Consider the following 15,701-nt stretch of genomic DNA (forward strand, 5'->3'; position numbering starts at 1 on the left):
TATGATTACTATTTAGCGTCGAGTTCGCTCTATAAATGGCCACTGTTATTCTTGTAGGATGCCCACTCTATCAATAAACGGGGTTCTGGAGACTAACTCCACAGAGATATCCAACATATAAGGCCGACACTTTTCTTTTGTCTCTAACTCCGCAAACTATTCAGTCGAGTTTAATCGCTTTCACACTCATACCAAGAAGAGCCATTTAAATTTCCGTAGCACAAATACTGAAGTTTATAATGTTCCTTCAAGATTTACGAATTCACTGCGCCGTACGTGAGTCGTCCAACACTATTACAGAGATTGAGCGTATATTTTGTAATATGTTGCGGAGTACCTCGAGCGATTCACAGCTTGCATTATTACAGGTGTTTAATCGCATCTAGTTGGAGAAGACGTTCCCGCGTCAAAGGCATGAGGCTCTGGTGTTTCCTATTTTGAAACCAGAGAAAAACACAACAACAGTCACGAGCTACAGACCCATTGTTTTTACGATCTGTATCTGTGTGCGCAAATGGTACGCAAGAGTCTCGTTTGGTGTGTAGAGTCATACTTTCTTTTGAACAAGTTTCATTTTAGCTTTCAAGCCTTCTGATCTATTACATACATTCTTTCTAACCTCTATAGCCGGATTCAAGAAACTTTCTTTAATCGTCAGCACTTTGTTGCTATATTTTTTGATTTGAAAAAGGTTTGACGCTACGGAATTTTGAACAATCACACGACTGTGGTCTTCGTGGCCACATGGAAACATTTATAAACAACTTCCTGGATGAACGTTATTTCAAGAATTTTGTAAGCGCTAGTCTTTCAGGGAGATTTCCGCAATAAAGCGGTGTCTCCCAAGGATATGTATGTTCTCAATGCCACTCTGTCCACTGTTACCATCAACAGTGTTCTATCTCAGATTCAAACTCCTGTGTCTGGCCTACTCTATGTTAACGATCAAGGCACTTACTGTCGTTCCAGGTACCTACGCGGTATTACTCGACAGCTGTAACTTATTTTAAATTGTTTTGTTCACTGGTCGAATAAGACCAAAAAAAAAAAAAAAAAAAACCCCTCAGCGCGTGCACTTTTATTACCAACGAACTTGATTGTTAATCTGGACTTTTATATCAGTGGCACTCACCTCTCATTTGTTGACAGGGTTTGATTTTTGATCGTTGCTTAAGGTCGACACTACACACACTGAATCTTAAGTACCCTTGTCTTCGAGTTATGAAGTTACTTCGAGTGCTTGGGTACTAATTGTGTTACATTGCGATTATATCATAGCCTAATTCGTTCCTACGTAGACTACGGTTGTATTGTTTATTCGCTTGCTCGTTCCACTCTGCTGAAACAATTTGACAATGTTCATAACCTGGGCATTCGGCTAACTACTGATGCTTTCCGTACTTAGTCTTTAATAGAATCAAATGAGGGGGTGGCTCAGTGGTAGAGCGCTTACTTTTGGTACGTAGAATCCTTGATTCGAATTCCGTTTCTAAAGAGAGGAAATTTTTGTAATACGTACTTTAATTTCCCATTTTCTATCCGTAAAGTAGCGAAAGTGAGGAAAGGCTTTAACTGTTTAAATGACTTTTTGAACACAGCATTTGAATTGATCTGGGATTTTATCATTACGTTTTAATTAGGATACATCTAAGGAAAAAGGGGTTTAAAATTTTCGCAAAGTATAACTGCATCAACGCTTCAAGTGAATTTTCGAATATGCTTAACTCTTGGGTCGAGTTTATTTTATTGTCATCATCTCCTTTACAGGACTGAACTAGGGGACGTAAATCTCAAAAATATAATATATATACAGAACTTTCTGATGAATTTTACATTATGAGAGGGATATGGAGAGAATCTATTAAAAGAGGAGGAAACCTCTTAGAAATAACAATAAAGATTGAAATCATCAAAAAATGTTGTTTTTACAGTTTTACTTAGAAGTTAAGGGATGCCGTAGGGAAAGGGTAATTAATCTCACTTTTGCACAAGCACCTGTCGGACGTCATCCAGAGTCCTGGGTGGTGAATTTCAAGTTTTAATCCAACATCTAAGGACGACCAAGACATGTTCAATTGGATTAAGACCCGGGGAGCGTGATGACCACTCTATGCATGTGTTCCCTGAATTCTTTCACCACCATACTTTGTATGGGTGGGTATTATCACTCATTAGACGAAACCTACAGCCATATGCACCAGGGAAGAGTCGTGCGTATCGTTGCAGGAAAAAAGTCTGAATAGACCGCATTCGTAATACTATCCTGAAGGATACATGCGAGGTGTCCGTGTCCCTAACATGATGCCACCCCACATCAAACCTTGGTGTTCTCATGACGATTTCATTTTACCAAATTGGTAGGCTCATAGGTTGTCCCTGGTCCCCGCTAGATGTCAAGACGTCAGAAATCACTTTTCAAAACAACGAGGACTCATTTGTGAAGAGTATTTGATTTCACAGTTCTTGGGTCCACTCACGGTAGGTTAGAAACCATGTTAGGAGGTCCTGGTGGTGTCGTGTTGCCTTAAGGGATACCTCTGTACCATGGATACATAGTTTGTTGGCATTGTATTGATTAATTACACTCGTGGAGGGCACTTTCGTCACTCGCATCGTTACCACTTACGTTATTTGTATGAGAGAGACGTGGTATTTCCTGGTATCCACAAAATTATACTTTTTACCTTGGTGTCACTTGGTTTCAAAGAAAAAAACAAAACTCTCTTAAATTTTAGTTATGATTTAGTATTCAGATTTTTTAAAGAAATTTTTTCTCTTAAAAAAATATTTTTTGTTGTTAAAACATAAAAAGAGGCCTCTAAAACATATGAATCACCACGAAATAAGTAGCAAATTTTACGTTTTGAATGACAGGAATAAGAAGTTAAGATAATCTGAACATGTCAGTATTTTAATCACAACTTAAAGGAAATCTCCCTGCAAGTAGATTCAAAACTTCGATCCATTCGATACAAATGTAATCGAATGTTGAATATGTAAGAAAGTGTGCTTTAAGCACCCTATTGCTAATGGTGTTTATTTTACTTACAGTTCGTAAGACAGGAACAGGGTGATAATGGATCACTGACGAGGCATGTTAATAAATCAACTTTTGTCTCCAAAAGTGACTCGACTTCTGATTTATCGAATACTGCGAAGCTGACGAGGGCTAAGTCGAAAACACAGGGCAAGCAGTTGGATAGACCAAGCGACTTTCGATCGGTTCGCAACCTTGTGCATCGAGGGGAGAGTGACAACATCAAAACGCTGGTAGAGACTCACTCAACTCAAACAGAGACGACGAAGACGAAGGCTACTAATCAACCTCACCCCCTTGCCAACCGGCAAAGCGCATCCACAGGGTCTTTCTCTGGTAGTGCCAACGGCGAAGAAGTCTTCGAAGAAACGACGGACATTGAGACGAAGAACCATGAGGAACGGCAAAAGTGTACGGACGATAATGCAGTTGTTTACCCAGCAAACTCTCCTCGTCATACGGTGAAAAAGCCTGCTGTAAAGACGTTTCGATGTGGAAAAAATAAAGTACAAGTAAAGCCTACTTTCCACACTGGTGGTCCTTGTAGAAGTAGAGAAGACGAAAAGGGAGACGCTGATAAGTTCTCTGGTGTGAATCGACAGGTACGTAAGGCACCTATACTTACCTACCATAGCGTAAAAATTTTTAGCCCTCTCATATCGTTTATTATGTCAATAACTTCTGCTAAGACTGGCAAATGTGAGCGTAACAAAACAAAGATTCCCTTTAAGCTTCCATTTAATAAAATGGGATCACGGGAAAATTGACCTCAATGATGGGATGTAAATTAGCTTATATCACACATTATTGATGATAGGTTATTATTATTATTATTATTATTATTATTATTATTATTATTATTATTATTATTATTATTATTATTATTATTATTGTGTAACAATTAAATAAATTACTGTTTAGTTTTTGTAATTGCAGATATAATAACCAGGGTGCCGACACTGGAAAATCGAAAAATGTCAGTGAATTTGAAAAAATCTGAAAAAGTTAGGGAATTTCGATTTGCTAAGAAAGAGATTTATAAAATGAAAATGTTAAAACGATTTTAGATGTGGTGTGCTTGTTTTATAATCGACAACTTCAAATTTACAGAGTTTCTTCGTGGTTAAGTGGTTAGCATATGCGCCTATGGCGTGAGAAACCCAGGTTCGATTCCCGACAGGAGCTCTATGTTTCGGATTCTACATGAATCAGTAGGTCGACATCTTATGTAGGCTTGCTGCTGAAGGAACATTAAACTCAAAATCAGCTCATTCAACTTCACAATCTTATCTTTGACTGCTAACACCAGGAAATGTGTCATTGGACGTTCGTAAGCGATTTATTAAGACCCTGGTATGGAGCGTGGCGCTTTACGGATCAGAGACGTGGACATTGAGGAAAGCTGAAATGCCCAAGCTGGAAGTATTTGAAGTGCAGTGTTGGCGCAGAATGCTGCGCATATCATGGACCAAAAGGAAAAGGAATGAAGACGTTCTGAAGGAAGCTAATGAAGGACGACAGATCATGAAGATAATAAGAAAAAGAAGAAACAGCATACTTGGCCATCTTATTCGCACTCCGATTGGATCACCGTGCTGATAGAGGGAAAGGAAGAAAGAAAACAAGGAAAAGGAAAAACCAAGGATAGAGTATCTAGATGCAGTTACGAAGAAGAGACTTTATCAAAGTATAAATCAGCTTTCCCAAGGGAGAGAAAAGTTTTAAAATTTCTATGTCGCCCGCCAACGTATGGTTGAGGAGAGAAATAATATTTTTTTCTTTTCTGCTAACAATGTGTATCAAACTTACGTTTTGTAGCTGTGCGCATTAGCTTTTACTTTTCGCTTGTGCAGTGGACTATCATATTGGTGAATCAATGATGCAATGGTAAATTCGTTTTCGTGCTTATATTGCCTAACCTAACCTAACCGAAGTGAACTTTCTACTTCGTGCTTATATTGCAATATTTATTGGCGCCGTGGTGGCTCAGTGGTTGAGCGTTCACCTCTGGTGTATGGAGTCCTAGCTCTATCCCAGCTCGCGGCAAGTGAAATTTTTGGTGGACAAACACCGTGTGCGTGGGTTTCCTCGCCCCCTAACCGCTACGTTTACTCGGTCTACGGCCTCGCACCTCTTAAATCCACTATTGTACCAAATGTAAACTTTCTTTTCCTATTTCAACTGTCTAAAAGATAAAGATTTTACATCCCAAGAAAACGCCTATTTAAATAACATGGGAATTTCTTCATCCCCCTTTAGACCTCTTGAAAACTAAAAATATTAACTTTTGGCAGTTTTTCTGTGGGTTAGTCCCGAAAGGCTACAATCATGCGAAATTTCATCATTCTAATCCCGCCGGAAGTGCCTAAACATTTTGGGGTGTAGAAGATGTCTCATATAAATAACATGGGAAAGAGTTTTCAGTTCCCCATAAAACCACTCTACAGTTGGAAATTTTTATTTTTGGCGATTTGCTTAGTTAACGCTAATGAAAACGTATAAGCATACTGATTTTGAAGTTTTTATTCCAATTCCAAGTATTTAAAATATGAGATTATATGCCCCCCCCCCCCCAAAAAAAAAAAGAAAGTAAAAAGGCCCATTTAAATAACATGGAGAATTTCTTCATCGCTCTTCATATAAATATTCAGTTTTGGCAATTTTCCTGTGGGTTAGTCTCGGAAAGCTACAATCATGGCAAATTTCAACTTTCCACGTCAACCGCAAGTACCCCTTTATTTTATGTCAGTTCATGTAGTTTTATATATAGTTAGAATAGTTACAGAAGTTTCCTATTTACATTTTCCATACAAAATTTTAATGAATTGCTCCATAAATCTGTGAAGCAATGTTTAGATGCAGATACTGTAATACTGCAGCTATTATTTATAATAATTTTATGGAAAAAAAAACTGATAAGATTTGATAATATTATTCGTACTTCGATCTGTATTCACGATAGCATTGCTATTCGGAATGAAGCTTCAAAGTTCAACGCTGAGTAGTACAATTTTCTCCCTACAAAATTTCCTTGTAGGGTGAATAACAGCGTTGACAGTGGAAGGAAGTTAGCACATATGTGTAAGTTTTTTGCTTCTAATTGATAAAATGTCGTTTACAGAATACGCTTTTTTTTTTTTTAAATTAATCAATTAATTTATTTATTATTTCACATAGTGGTGCATGAGCTCTTCCTCTCTTTAATCATTCTTTGAGTCAAATTTTTGAATACTTTTTCAGTGTTAATTCGAAATGTTTTAGATTTTATAAAACAACATTTTTAGACAAGAAGTATAAAAAATATTTTCTAATTGGATTGCAGCTTTTAGGAAGGGAAGCAGAAATAACTTTTCTGTGAATTGGAGATCATATGGCTATGGCCGTGACAACTCTCCAAAAATTCGTAACAAAGACTGGATTTCCGTATTAGCAATTCACAGTGAAATGAAAAATAAGAAAGAGGGACGGTTAGAATTTGTGATTCAAATCAGGGGCGGATCCAGAGGGGGGCGATCGGGGCGATCGCCCCCCCCCCCACAAGAGGAAACTTTCTTATTTTATATATAAATAAACCCATCCATAACAAGTTTGGAGCTCTTAAAAGTAGCAGTATTACCGCCGACCGCCCCCCCCCCAGAAGTCCGTCCTGGATCCGCCCCTGATTCAAATGATCGTAAAGTAACATTCATTTGTTTCCAGTATTCTGTGAAAGTAACAAAGTTTCATGATATGCAATTTCTGTTTTAGTGTTGACATCTTCAAACATTTACTGTGGAAAAAATCGCAAATGGAATCTCTGTCATGTTCATATGTTGTTCTACATTTTTTTTTTTTTTTCTCTCGCCAAAAATACTTGGGTTTTGGAAGTAGAGAACTAGTTTAATTTCTGGGTTGGGAAATATTACAACTAGAAGTTTTCAAATAACTATCAGATTTCAAAATACTTCCCATCATGATCTGTGAAACTTTGCATCCTTTGACACTGTTACCGACCTTTGACCTATAATCTAAGGAAAACTATATATGAATTTATAGACAACGCATTTATCACAGAAGACTGTGAAATGTTTAAATGTCTATGTCAGTGATCTGGAAATACGGGCTTAAAATCCTACGCTTTTTTCTTTCATTTATTTCATTTCGATGTGGATTTGTTTGTTTCTGTATTTCTGCGTCAATTTGATAATAATTATCCCCAGTTTAAATACTTAGAGTATACCTTGCAGAATTTTAATCTCTGCAGTCTTCTATCAGGAAAGAAATTAGAACTTTTTCTTTGTTTCAGGCTCATATCAAAGCTCAGTACCAGCAAGAATCACAAAATGATCTAGCCAATTACAAGAGAGGAGAAGTCCCGAAGTAAGTATTCTTTATTTCCTTATAAATACAATAAAATTCGTTAAATTGTGCACTTGCTTAGTTTGGAATCACACTCAATAAAACTACATAGACATATCTATATGCCATTACTCAGTTTATGGCTGTGTGTACGACACGATGAGGGCGCCCAAGAGTTAAAAACTATGACGGCAGACGATCTTGTTGAAAGTGTGAGGTATGTGGTTTCTGAAAGGCGTAGATTACGATTTCTGAACTGTCTGCTGAATTTCCTGAAATTTCAAGATCAGCTCCTGGAAAAATCCAAATACATCATGTAGTTCACACTTGGCGGGCGCTTTGATTGTACTCGATAATCCTTACTCATTCGATAATGAATACTGTTATATTATGCCCTTCCCCCTGGAGATATCGAATTACATTACGTAATTCATACTTTGGCGGTGCACGCGATATGTTTTAAAGCTCGCTGCTTCAGAGTGATTGAATGGCAAAATTTGTCTATCGGATGGGGAGGGAGTAAATCCAACGTACAGCTTTGTCTTCAGTGTTAATAAAACAAAACTGATAAAAGCACCAAATATATAATTAATAATACTTATGTAACCGTTTCGGCAATATAACATCGCCTTCATCAGACACTTTATGAAAGATCAGTCCAAGAATAACAACTTAAGCATCCACAGAAAGTGAAAGGAGGACACGATCATACTTCTAGAGCCAATCAAGTTTTCCCTTTACTTTTTACATCCATCTGTACAAAACGTAAAATTTTAATTACGTTCAAACTGTAAATATTTTCCATCTGTAATGTTGTTTACTGTTTTAGTTCTTTCCTTTTCTATTTTGTTCTGCACTCCATTCCACAACTCATTAATCGTAAGCCCGGTCGTCTAATTCATCAATACATCCTTTCCACATTTCTTGATTCATTGAGCTTCTTTCCACTCTTTATCATATCTGTCTTTTCCCTCGTCAGTCCTTGGATTCTTTTTCAATTTATTTCATGTTCTGTTTCTTTAATATGCTTATATACTGCATTATTCTCTCTTCTTACTCTGACGTTGTCTTTATGTTCCCTTATTCTTTCTTCCAATCTTTCCTGTTTATCCTGTATTTCATATTACACTGTTCATAACTGATTCGACATACTACTCCTTCCTCTTCTGCCTTTATCTCTTTCTCTTTCCTCTTTCTTTTCTTTCTTACAAAGTCTAAAATCCTTCTCTCTCTTTTTCTATACAATATTTGCACGAATATAGGCCGCACCTAAACTTTTGACACGAGATATAGAAGAAAGTATATCTCAGATATAGGCCTCAGCACTAAATTTACGAGAAAATTCAATTAGACAGTACTTTCAGATGTATCTCTCTTCCTCCGCTTTTTCAATTCCCGCATAACTAAGGGTGACTCATGAAGATGACTCTAAGCAGCATTCTGGATCGTCTAGAAAGGGTGAAGAATTAGACGCTGGTGATGCTGAGATGGTGGGAAGTGATTGTGCTTGATTTGGGTAGGTACTAACAAGTTGACACAATTTTGTGAAACAAAATTGCATTTCATTTTTTTTAACAGTTACTGTAAATAAATATTCCGTGTATATTGTATATACTCTATAATAAAGGTACACATATTCCTGTTAAAGAAATAATTAAGTATACAAGTGTTTTTTGTGCCAGTGTAGGGTGTTACCGGTACCCAATGAAGGTGGCAATTTTTGCGAACAAGATACGTTTTCTGCTATTTTCTTCTTAAGTCTTTGATAATTTACAAAAGTAACTGCAGTAACTTGTAATGGTATTCATTTCAACCCACAATATACGTGTACATGTCATTTTGAAATTGACGATTTATGATCTGAGGGAGAAAATCTCGATTATAGGCCGCACCATGATTTTTCAAGCCAAAATTTAGGAAAAAGTGCAGCCTATGTATGTGCAAATACGGTGTTTTGACTCCTGCTTTTCTCAGCTACGTCTTTTAGTCATTCCTGTCTCTTCTCCCTTCCCTCAAATCTTCTCTTCTGTACCCTTTGCTATTAGTAATTGATGTATTTATATCTCCTTTATCCTTCTTCTGTCGTCACTACCTATGATTTCTATCCTTTGCATGTTTCTTATAAAGTTCCTCGTGGTCCCTACATCTACGTCACTCCTCTTATGGCAGTATATCCCCATAGAGCATTCTTTCCGGTACCACCTTGTCCAGAATTTTCCACCGACTTTCTCTGTCGTCATATCCGTATAGTTTATCTTATTCTCCTCTTCCACTTCCATTTCTACCTTAATTCTTTTTTCTTCATCCTGAATTCTTGTAACAAATTTCACCGTTTGCCTCCTAATCCGTTTCCATATTCCCAGACAATCGTCAACATGTCTTCAAAACATTATAAAATTCTGATTTTCTTTCACTTTGTTCCCACTTGTTCATTAGAATTTCCGTGAATACCGGACTCAGTCTCGATCCTATGCTTAGCCCCTTTTTTTTAAATCTTCACCACTTATTCATTTATGGTACACCACTGTTCTCCCAAATCAATCTTAGAGCTTCTATCACTTTCTTCTTTTCCACTTGAGGACCACGATGGGTTAGTGGCAGCATTCACCTCTGGTTCATGGGGTTCTTGGTTCGATCCCAGCTCGCGCCAAATAAACTTGTGGTGGACAAACACCGTGTGCGTGCGTTTTCTGGGGTTCTTCCGTTTTCTTTCACTTACTTCATGCAACAATTTCATTTATTTCTCATCATCACCGTCGTCTTTAGCCTAGATGGTATTATTGTGGGACGTAAAACTTAAAGATTTCGTTTCAAATAATGGAATCATGCTACTCTTTCATTTTTTTCCTTTCTCCACTTTCTTCTGCTATTATCTTGCATTTCTTCTGCTACTGTCTTTATGATGTACTCTCTCTTAATGCTAGGGTACATTGCTTGAATAGTACAAAACTGTTTTTTTTTTCTTTCTTTTCTTTCTTGTCACCTATTTGCTTTAACATACTCTTCCCTCATCTGTGTTTTCCATTGCTCTACTTTCTTGTCCTTCTCTTATTTCTTCTGCAATATTCTTTATCTCTTCTTCTGACTGCTTAAAAATATTCTTCCTACATTCCATCACAAGTCTCAGTTTAATTTCCTTTTTATGTATTTTGGGAAATATTTTCATATTTGGTATTCTGCCTGTCTTATTCATTAATTTCTAGAATCTTTTCTTCTCTCCATTCTGTACTATTCTCTTTCTTACATCTTTCACGTTCTTATCCCCTATTACTTTATATATTTCATGGCAGAGTTCCTCAAGTTTCTCCTTGTACCATCTTACATTGTCAAAACTGTTACACAAGTATTCTTGATATATATTTGTTTCTTTGGTCACTTTTGTTTTATTAACACTGTGAATATTTGCAAAGCTATAACGAGCAGGATACAAGCTTTGTCTTATCTTCGTTTCGTCATCTCAGATTCATCTCTTCTGGTACGTTAACGGAGTTTTTTTTTTTTTTTTTTTTTTTTTTTAAATAGCCCTCGTACGTACGATGGGGTATCGTACAGTTTTAATTATCATAGTAAAAAAATCAGGATACAGGGATTGTTGTGATTTGTAGTTCTCAACCCATTTCTGTGTAGTCACTACCCAAATCTACACATATCTCTCAGCGTTCCTTCACGTTACAAACACCATCATTGTAGAAGTCTGCACATTGTGCTTTAAGCCACTCTTCTACTTCATGAATGACGTCATCTGTGTTGTCAAAATGGCGACCACGCAACGGATTCTTCATTTGGGGAAACAAGAAAAGTCGCTGAGTGCGAGGTCGGGAGAATAAGGCGGATGCTGCAATACCTGGAAGCCACATGCCACAGCAACTTGAGATCAATGAGATTCCCGCAGCAGACTAGAGGCTATGAGGTTGGGTTCGTCCTAGAACTCCATGCAAGCTAGAGGAGGGGAGACCAATCGCAAACTGGTTCCTGTCCGTACAATCTTCTTCCATATATAGGCGCTCCGGGCGGCAGTGGCGCTGCTGCGCCCATGTCATCATGTGACTTATAGGTGTTGCTGGTAGTCCACCGTGTGCTTCTTTTACAGGAGGTATAGTACTCCATCGTAAATACATGTCATTGTTGTTTACAAACAGGAGCACGTATAATTGTTTATAAACATAAGCATGTGGTATATTACAATATTTAACAAGAACAAACTTTTGTGTTACAAAACATTGATGGTTAATTTTCTCTGTTTCTGTAGGTATCTTCGTGAACGTCGTCAGGCCGAACGAGAAGCTGCAGAAAAATTAAGCTTAATAGATCCTGATTGCCCAGAGGGCCACATGCCATTGTCTGACTCTGAGCGTAGGGAGACTCTAAAGCTCCTTAAGAAAAGTATGGAATCAAAATTATATTTTAGTTCTAAAATGTATACTCTTGTTTAAAAAAAAAAAAAAAAAAAAATCTGATCGCACACATCTCATTAGCAGGTCGTATTCTTAGAATTTAGGACAGTTGAGTACTCAGGATTGTAATAGACTTTAACAGCTAGGGCCGTACTAGCCAGGAGGAAAGCCGGGAAATTTCCCGGTGGGCCGTAGACGGTGAATTTTTTAGTGGGTCGTCCGCTTTTATCATAAGTAGTGGTTGGTATATGTACAAAGAAGCACATACTCCTCGCATACTTGGGGAAACGGAACGGAGGACGATAACATGTCGAGTACCGGCAATATAGTCAGCTAATCCCAGACCAATGTTGCCAGCCCATGATGTAAAAATAGCCTTTCACATTTTCCGTAATTCAGTCCTTGAAAGGTTTCTGATTTCCCACTCTGCTTTATTAATATAATTTTACTAATACTGAAGTATTCAGCTTAATTGAAATCTCAAATGATGCCATAACTTGAAACTAAATAATAATTTACAATTTACAGCACGGTTGTTTTGCGTATAGAAAATATACAGGGTCGGATTAAGACCATTTTTGGCCCCGGATCGGGAAAATACAAGGGGGCCCATCAAAAACTTCTATAAATGAGCCCGCTCTCAACACAGTCAGATGGATCCATGAATTATATAGAAGTGACTCATGTGATGTTCTTTTAACCTTTTATGGTGAAAATGTTTTTAGTAATTTTTAAAATTTCTGGAGCCCCTTGGTCACGGAGTCCTGGAGAAAAAAATGCCTTCCTGGTGGACTCCTGGGTTTGAAATACGGCCCTGTTAATAGCCGAAGAAAATTCAGTTTTCTTTTATTTATTTATGTTTTTATTTGGATTTGAGTACAAGACATTTTAGACACAATTGAGTAGCCATGATATTTCGAACGAGAGTCTACATTCAGACAAAAAAAAGGACTTTCATCTAGTTTTTCTAGTTTTGTAGAGTATTATTAATTCATAATTGCATAATAAATGGTTGAATTAAAGTCGGCAGTTCCAAAGATGTATCCTAACAGTGAACAGCTAACGTCTCAGTCACACTAATCGTAATAACAAACAATCAGCCAAATAGGTATGTCTTCCTGCACTGTCGCTTATTCAGTCATAATATTTCATGCTTATAATTTTAAGTTTCTGAAAATCTTCATTATAACTTTTTAATTTGGTTTAAAATGTAATTTTTTTTTAAAAGTAAGTGTATGATTTTAATTTCATTCGGGATGCTAAACTGTGCTAGCAATTACCTATTTAGAACTAAATACGAAACAACTTTTGAAAAGGAAAACTTTTTTTTTTTTAACGAGAAAAGATACTTGTAAAGAAGTTAATTCATAAAATGCATATAATTGATGTACAATAGACAGCAAAAGTACGCACTCATTTCCTGATTTGATCCTCGAATTTGTGTTTGACAAATCAAGTTTGTAGGTATTTTCGAGTTTGTTTCTTTTCCTCTCACATTTTCATTCCAGTAAGTCATTCATAATCATTCACTTTCATTAATCATGACCTTGTCGAGATTGTCATCTAACCAAGAAAACTCAAATCTTCATATTGCACCGCACCTCATTCCAATTATAAGGTACACTGGCAAATATTTCCTGATTTGCTTAAGGCGTGGCTGATATTAACCCCGGATGAATTTAAACCAGTAAACATACATCCTTAAACCCCCCATCCTCTTTTGATCATTTGCCACAAACCGTATGAAAAATCGGACTTCAGTTAGAAATTATAAACCCAAATGAAATTCATGAGTTTAAAAATAATAACTCTATGTGTATATATATATATATATATATATATATATATATATATATATATATATATTAAGATTGGCACGGTTTTTCCTACGCTGAAACAAATTTTGAAAGCATTTTTTCCACTCTGAGTATGCTACCTCAGCATGCATCAACAGCTGCTTCAGGCGACAGAAATCACTCACCACACATCTTATTTTTCATGCAGGAGAACAAAAAAGAAGTCATTAGCTGATAAAGCAAGGAAGTACGGACAATATGTCATTAATTTGACATTCTTACTAGACAAGAAAAATCTACAGTTTGGTGTGCTGAGTGGGAAGTGGTGGTGTTGTGGTGAATAATGATGCGACGACTTGGGTTTGTTTCACGCAATTCATTGATGACCTTCGACAAAAATTGCCGGAAGTTTTACAACAGTAGTCACGACATTATTGAGAAAACTTTAATCTTGTGCTATGTAAATAAACATGGAGAAACTAGTTTGATCAAGGTCAAAATGTTGCTCACTTTTAGTAGCCAATATCATGTTCGAAGTTTTTCTCGCGATTTTCCCGTTTCCTTCCAGTTTCTCGTTCCACAAACTTTATTATTACTTGAGAAGCAGACATAGTTATTCGATGTAGAGCGCTCACCTAAGGTTTTGTCGGGGTTCTTCTGTTTCCTCGCGCATTGTCATTTAGCAGTTTCTTTCATAATGGTTCACTTCCATTAATCATCTGTCTCCTTTAGCTTAAAGGTCATTATCCAGGGACATTAAAGATTACATTTCTTTCTGTTATAGTTTACTTGCGTAGTTTTCCGTACTATTTTAGCTGGTCAGTGTAGGTACGATAGCAAATGGCTTTGGGCAACAATATAAGGTACAACGAGTGAGGAAATGTTTTGAGAAGAAAGTCACAAGTAACACTTCGCTCCTTTGTATCCGGAATGGTGGAATGCAACACATGTCCTGAAACAGTCAGTCCAAATTAAGATGCATATGGATTCCCTGCTCAGTCAGCAATAGGTTCGTGAGTTATGGGACTGTAAAGTTAACATAGGAATCCATAGGAAACACAACATCTAGGCATTTGCTTGATATCTCTTTCTGCTAACCTTATATAATATGCTACATAGAAACCGTACTATCTATAAAGCACGAGAGGCAAGTGGAAGATAGTATTCAAACAGAAACAAGATTGAATTTGGTTTAAATCAAAGGATTGTTATTGAAGACACGTTGGAAGCATTTACAGAGAACAATCGACGTGCAGATCGAGGAACAAAGCATGAGAAGCACAGAAGGTTTGCATACGTTTTTTTTATTTTTTTAAATTTTTTATTTATTTATTTTTTTAATGTACTGCCAAAGGTAACTGCTATACATATTCCAGCCAAGTGCTAGGGAATCACCCACGAACATTGTGACGCGTCTTAGTCCACAGCGTTATATTTTGTTCAGATTAGCAGAAAGAAACGCCAAGAAAATGTCTAGACGTATTTCCTGTAGATTCATATGTCAAATTTACACGCCCATAACATCCAAACCCATTGGTGACTGACGCTGAAAATGATACTGGCTCTTTCAGGATAGTTTCAAAGGAGTGAAATGGTTAATGTTAGAAGACTTATGTAGAAAATTTTTAGTGATGATCATTTTAAAGTATTTTATTTAATCATCTGCCACGAAAATTCCGTCTTCTTTCGAGGTAGAACAAAACGTTAGTATTGTAATGGCAGTGATTTTCCTTCACAGTTCAGCATTTGGATAAGGAAGTTAACTGTAATCGACCTATTGAACATTTATATCATTGGTAACACTTTTTTTTTTTTTTTTTTTTTTTGTAAATTTTATTTTTTATTTTTTAGATTACTACGAGTCAATCAACGAGCTGAACATGCTTCCTGCTGGATCAGACACTTTGCGAGTCCGTCAGAAGAAAGCAGAGCTCGAGAAACAGTTATCAAAGTTGGACGAAGGAATTAAGGTGTTCTCCAGACCAAAAGTTTATGTGAAAATTGGTGTATAATGTTAGACGTTTTCTGATAGAGATTCATTGTTTTGTTGTCTTGTGTTGTCAGTTTTGTGTCCTTTGTGTGAGATATTTCGTTTGTTTCTCTTTTATCTTTCCATCTTGTTGTTTCTCTTGAAAC

At 36.7% G+C, this 15,701-nt stretch overlaps 1 protein-coding gene across 6 annotated transcripts in view; it reads left to right on the plus strand.

The window, feature by feature from the left end:
- The window catches only part of LOC145686813 (uncharacterized), a 40,136-nt gene that overhangs the window by 24,329 nt on the left and 106 nt on the right, over nucleotides 1–15,701 (plus strand). For 5 of the 6 annotated variants that reach the window (XM_081760506.1, XM_081760507.1, XM_081760508.1 and 2 more), the window contains 4 exons: nucleotides 3,052–3,639; nucleotides 7,323–7,396; nucleotides 11,625–11,758; nucleotides 15,417–15,701. The exon at nucleotides 15,417–15,701 is cut by the window's right edge and continues 106 nt beyond it. In XM_081760506.1, coding sequence (XP_081616632.1) covers nucleotides 3,052–3,639; nucleotides 7,323–7,396; nucleotides 11,625–11,758; nucleotides 15,417–15,577 — 957 coding nt within the window. In that variant the 3' untranslated portion in view covers nucleotides 15,578–15,701. The remainder of the gene's footprint in view (nucleotides 1–3,051; nucleotides 3,640–7,322; nucleotides 7,397–11,624; nucleotides 11,759–15,416) is intronic. The other variant, XM_081760509.1, reaches the window with a different exon arrangement.

This window comes from Thermobia domestica, chromosome 5 (assembly GCF_964235325.1).
Source record: "Thermobia domestica chromosome 5, izTheDome1.hap1.1, whole genome shotgun sequence".
Lineage (NCBI taxonomy): Eukaryota > Metazoa > Arthropoda > Insecta > Zygentoma > Lepismatidae > Thermobia > Thermobia domestica.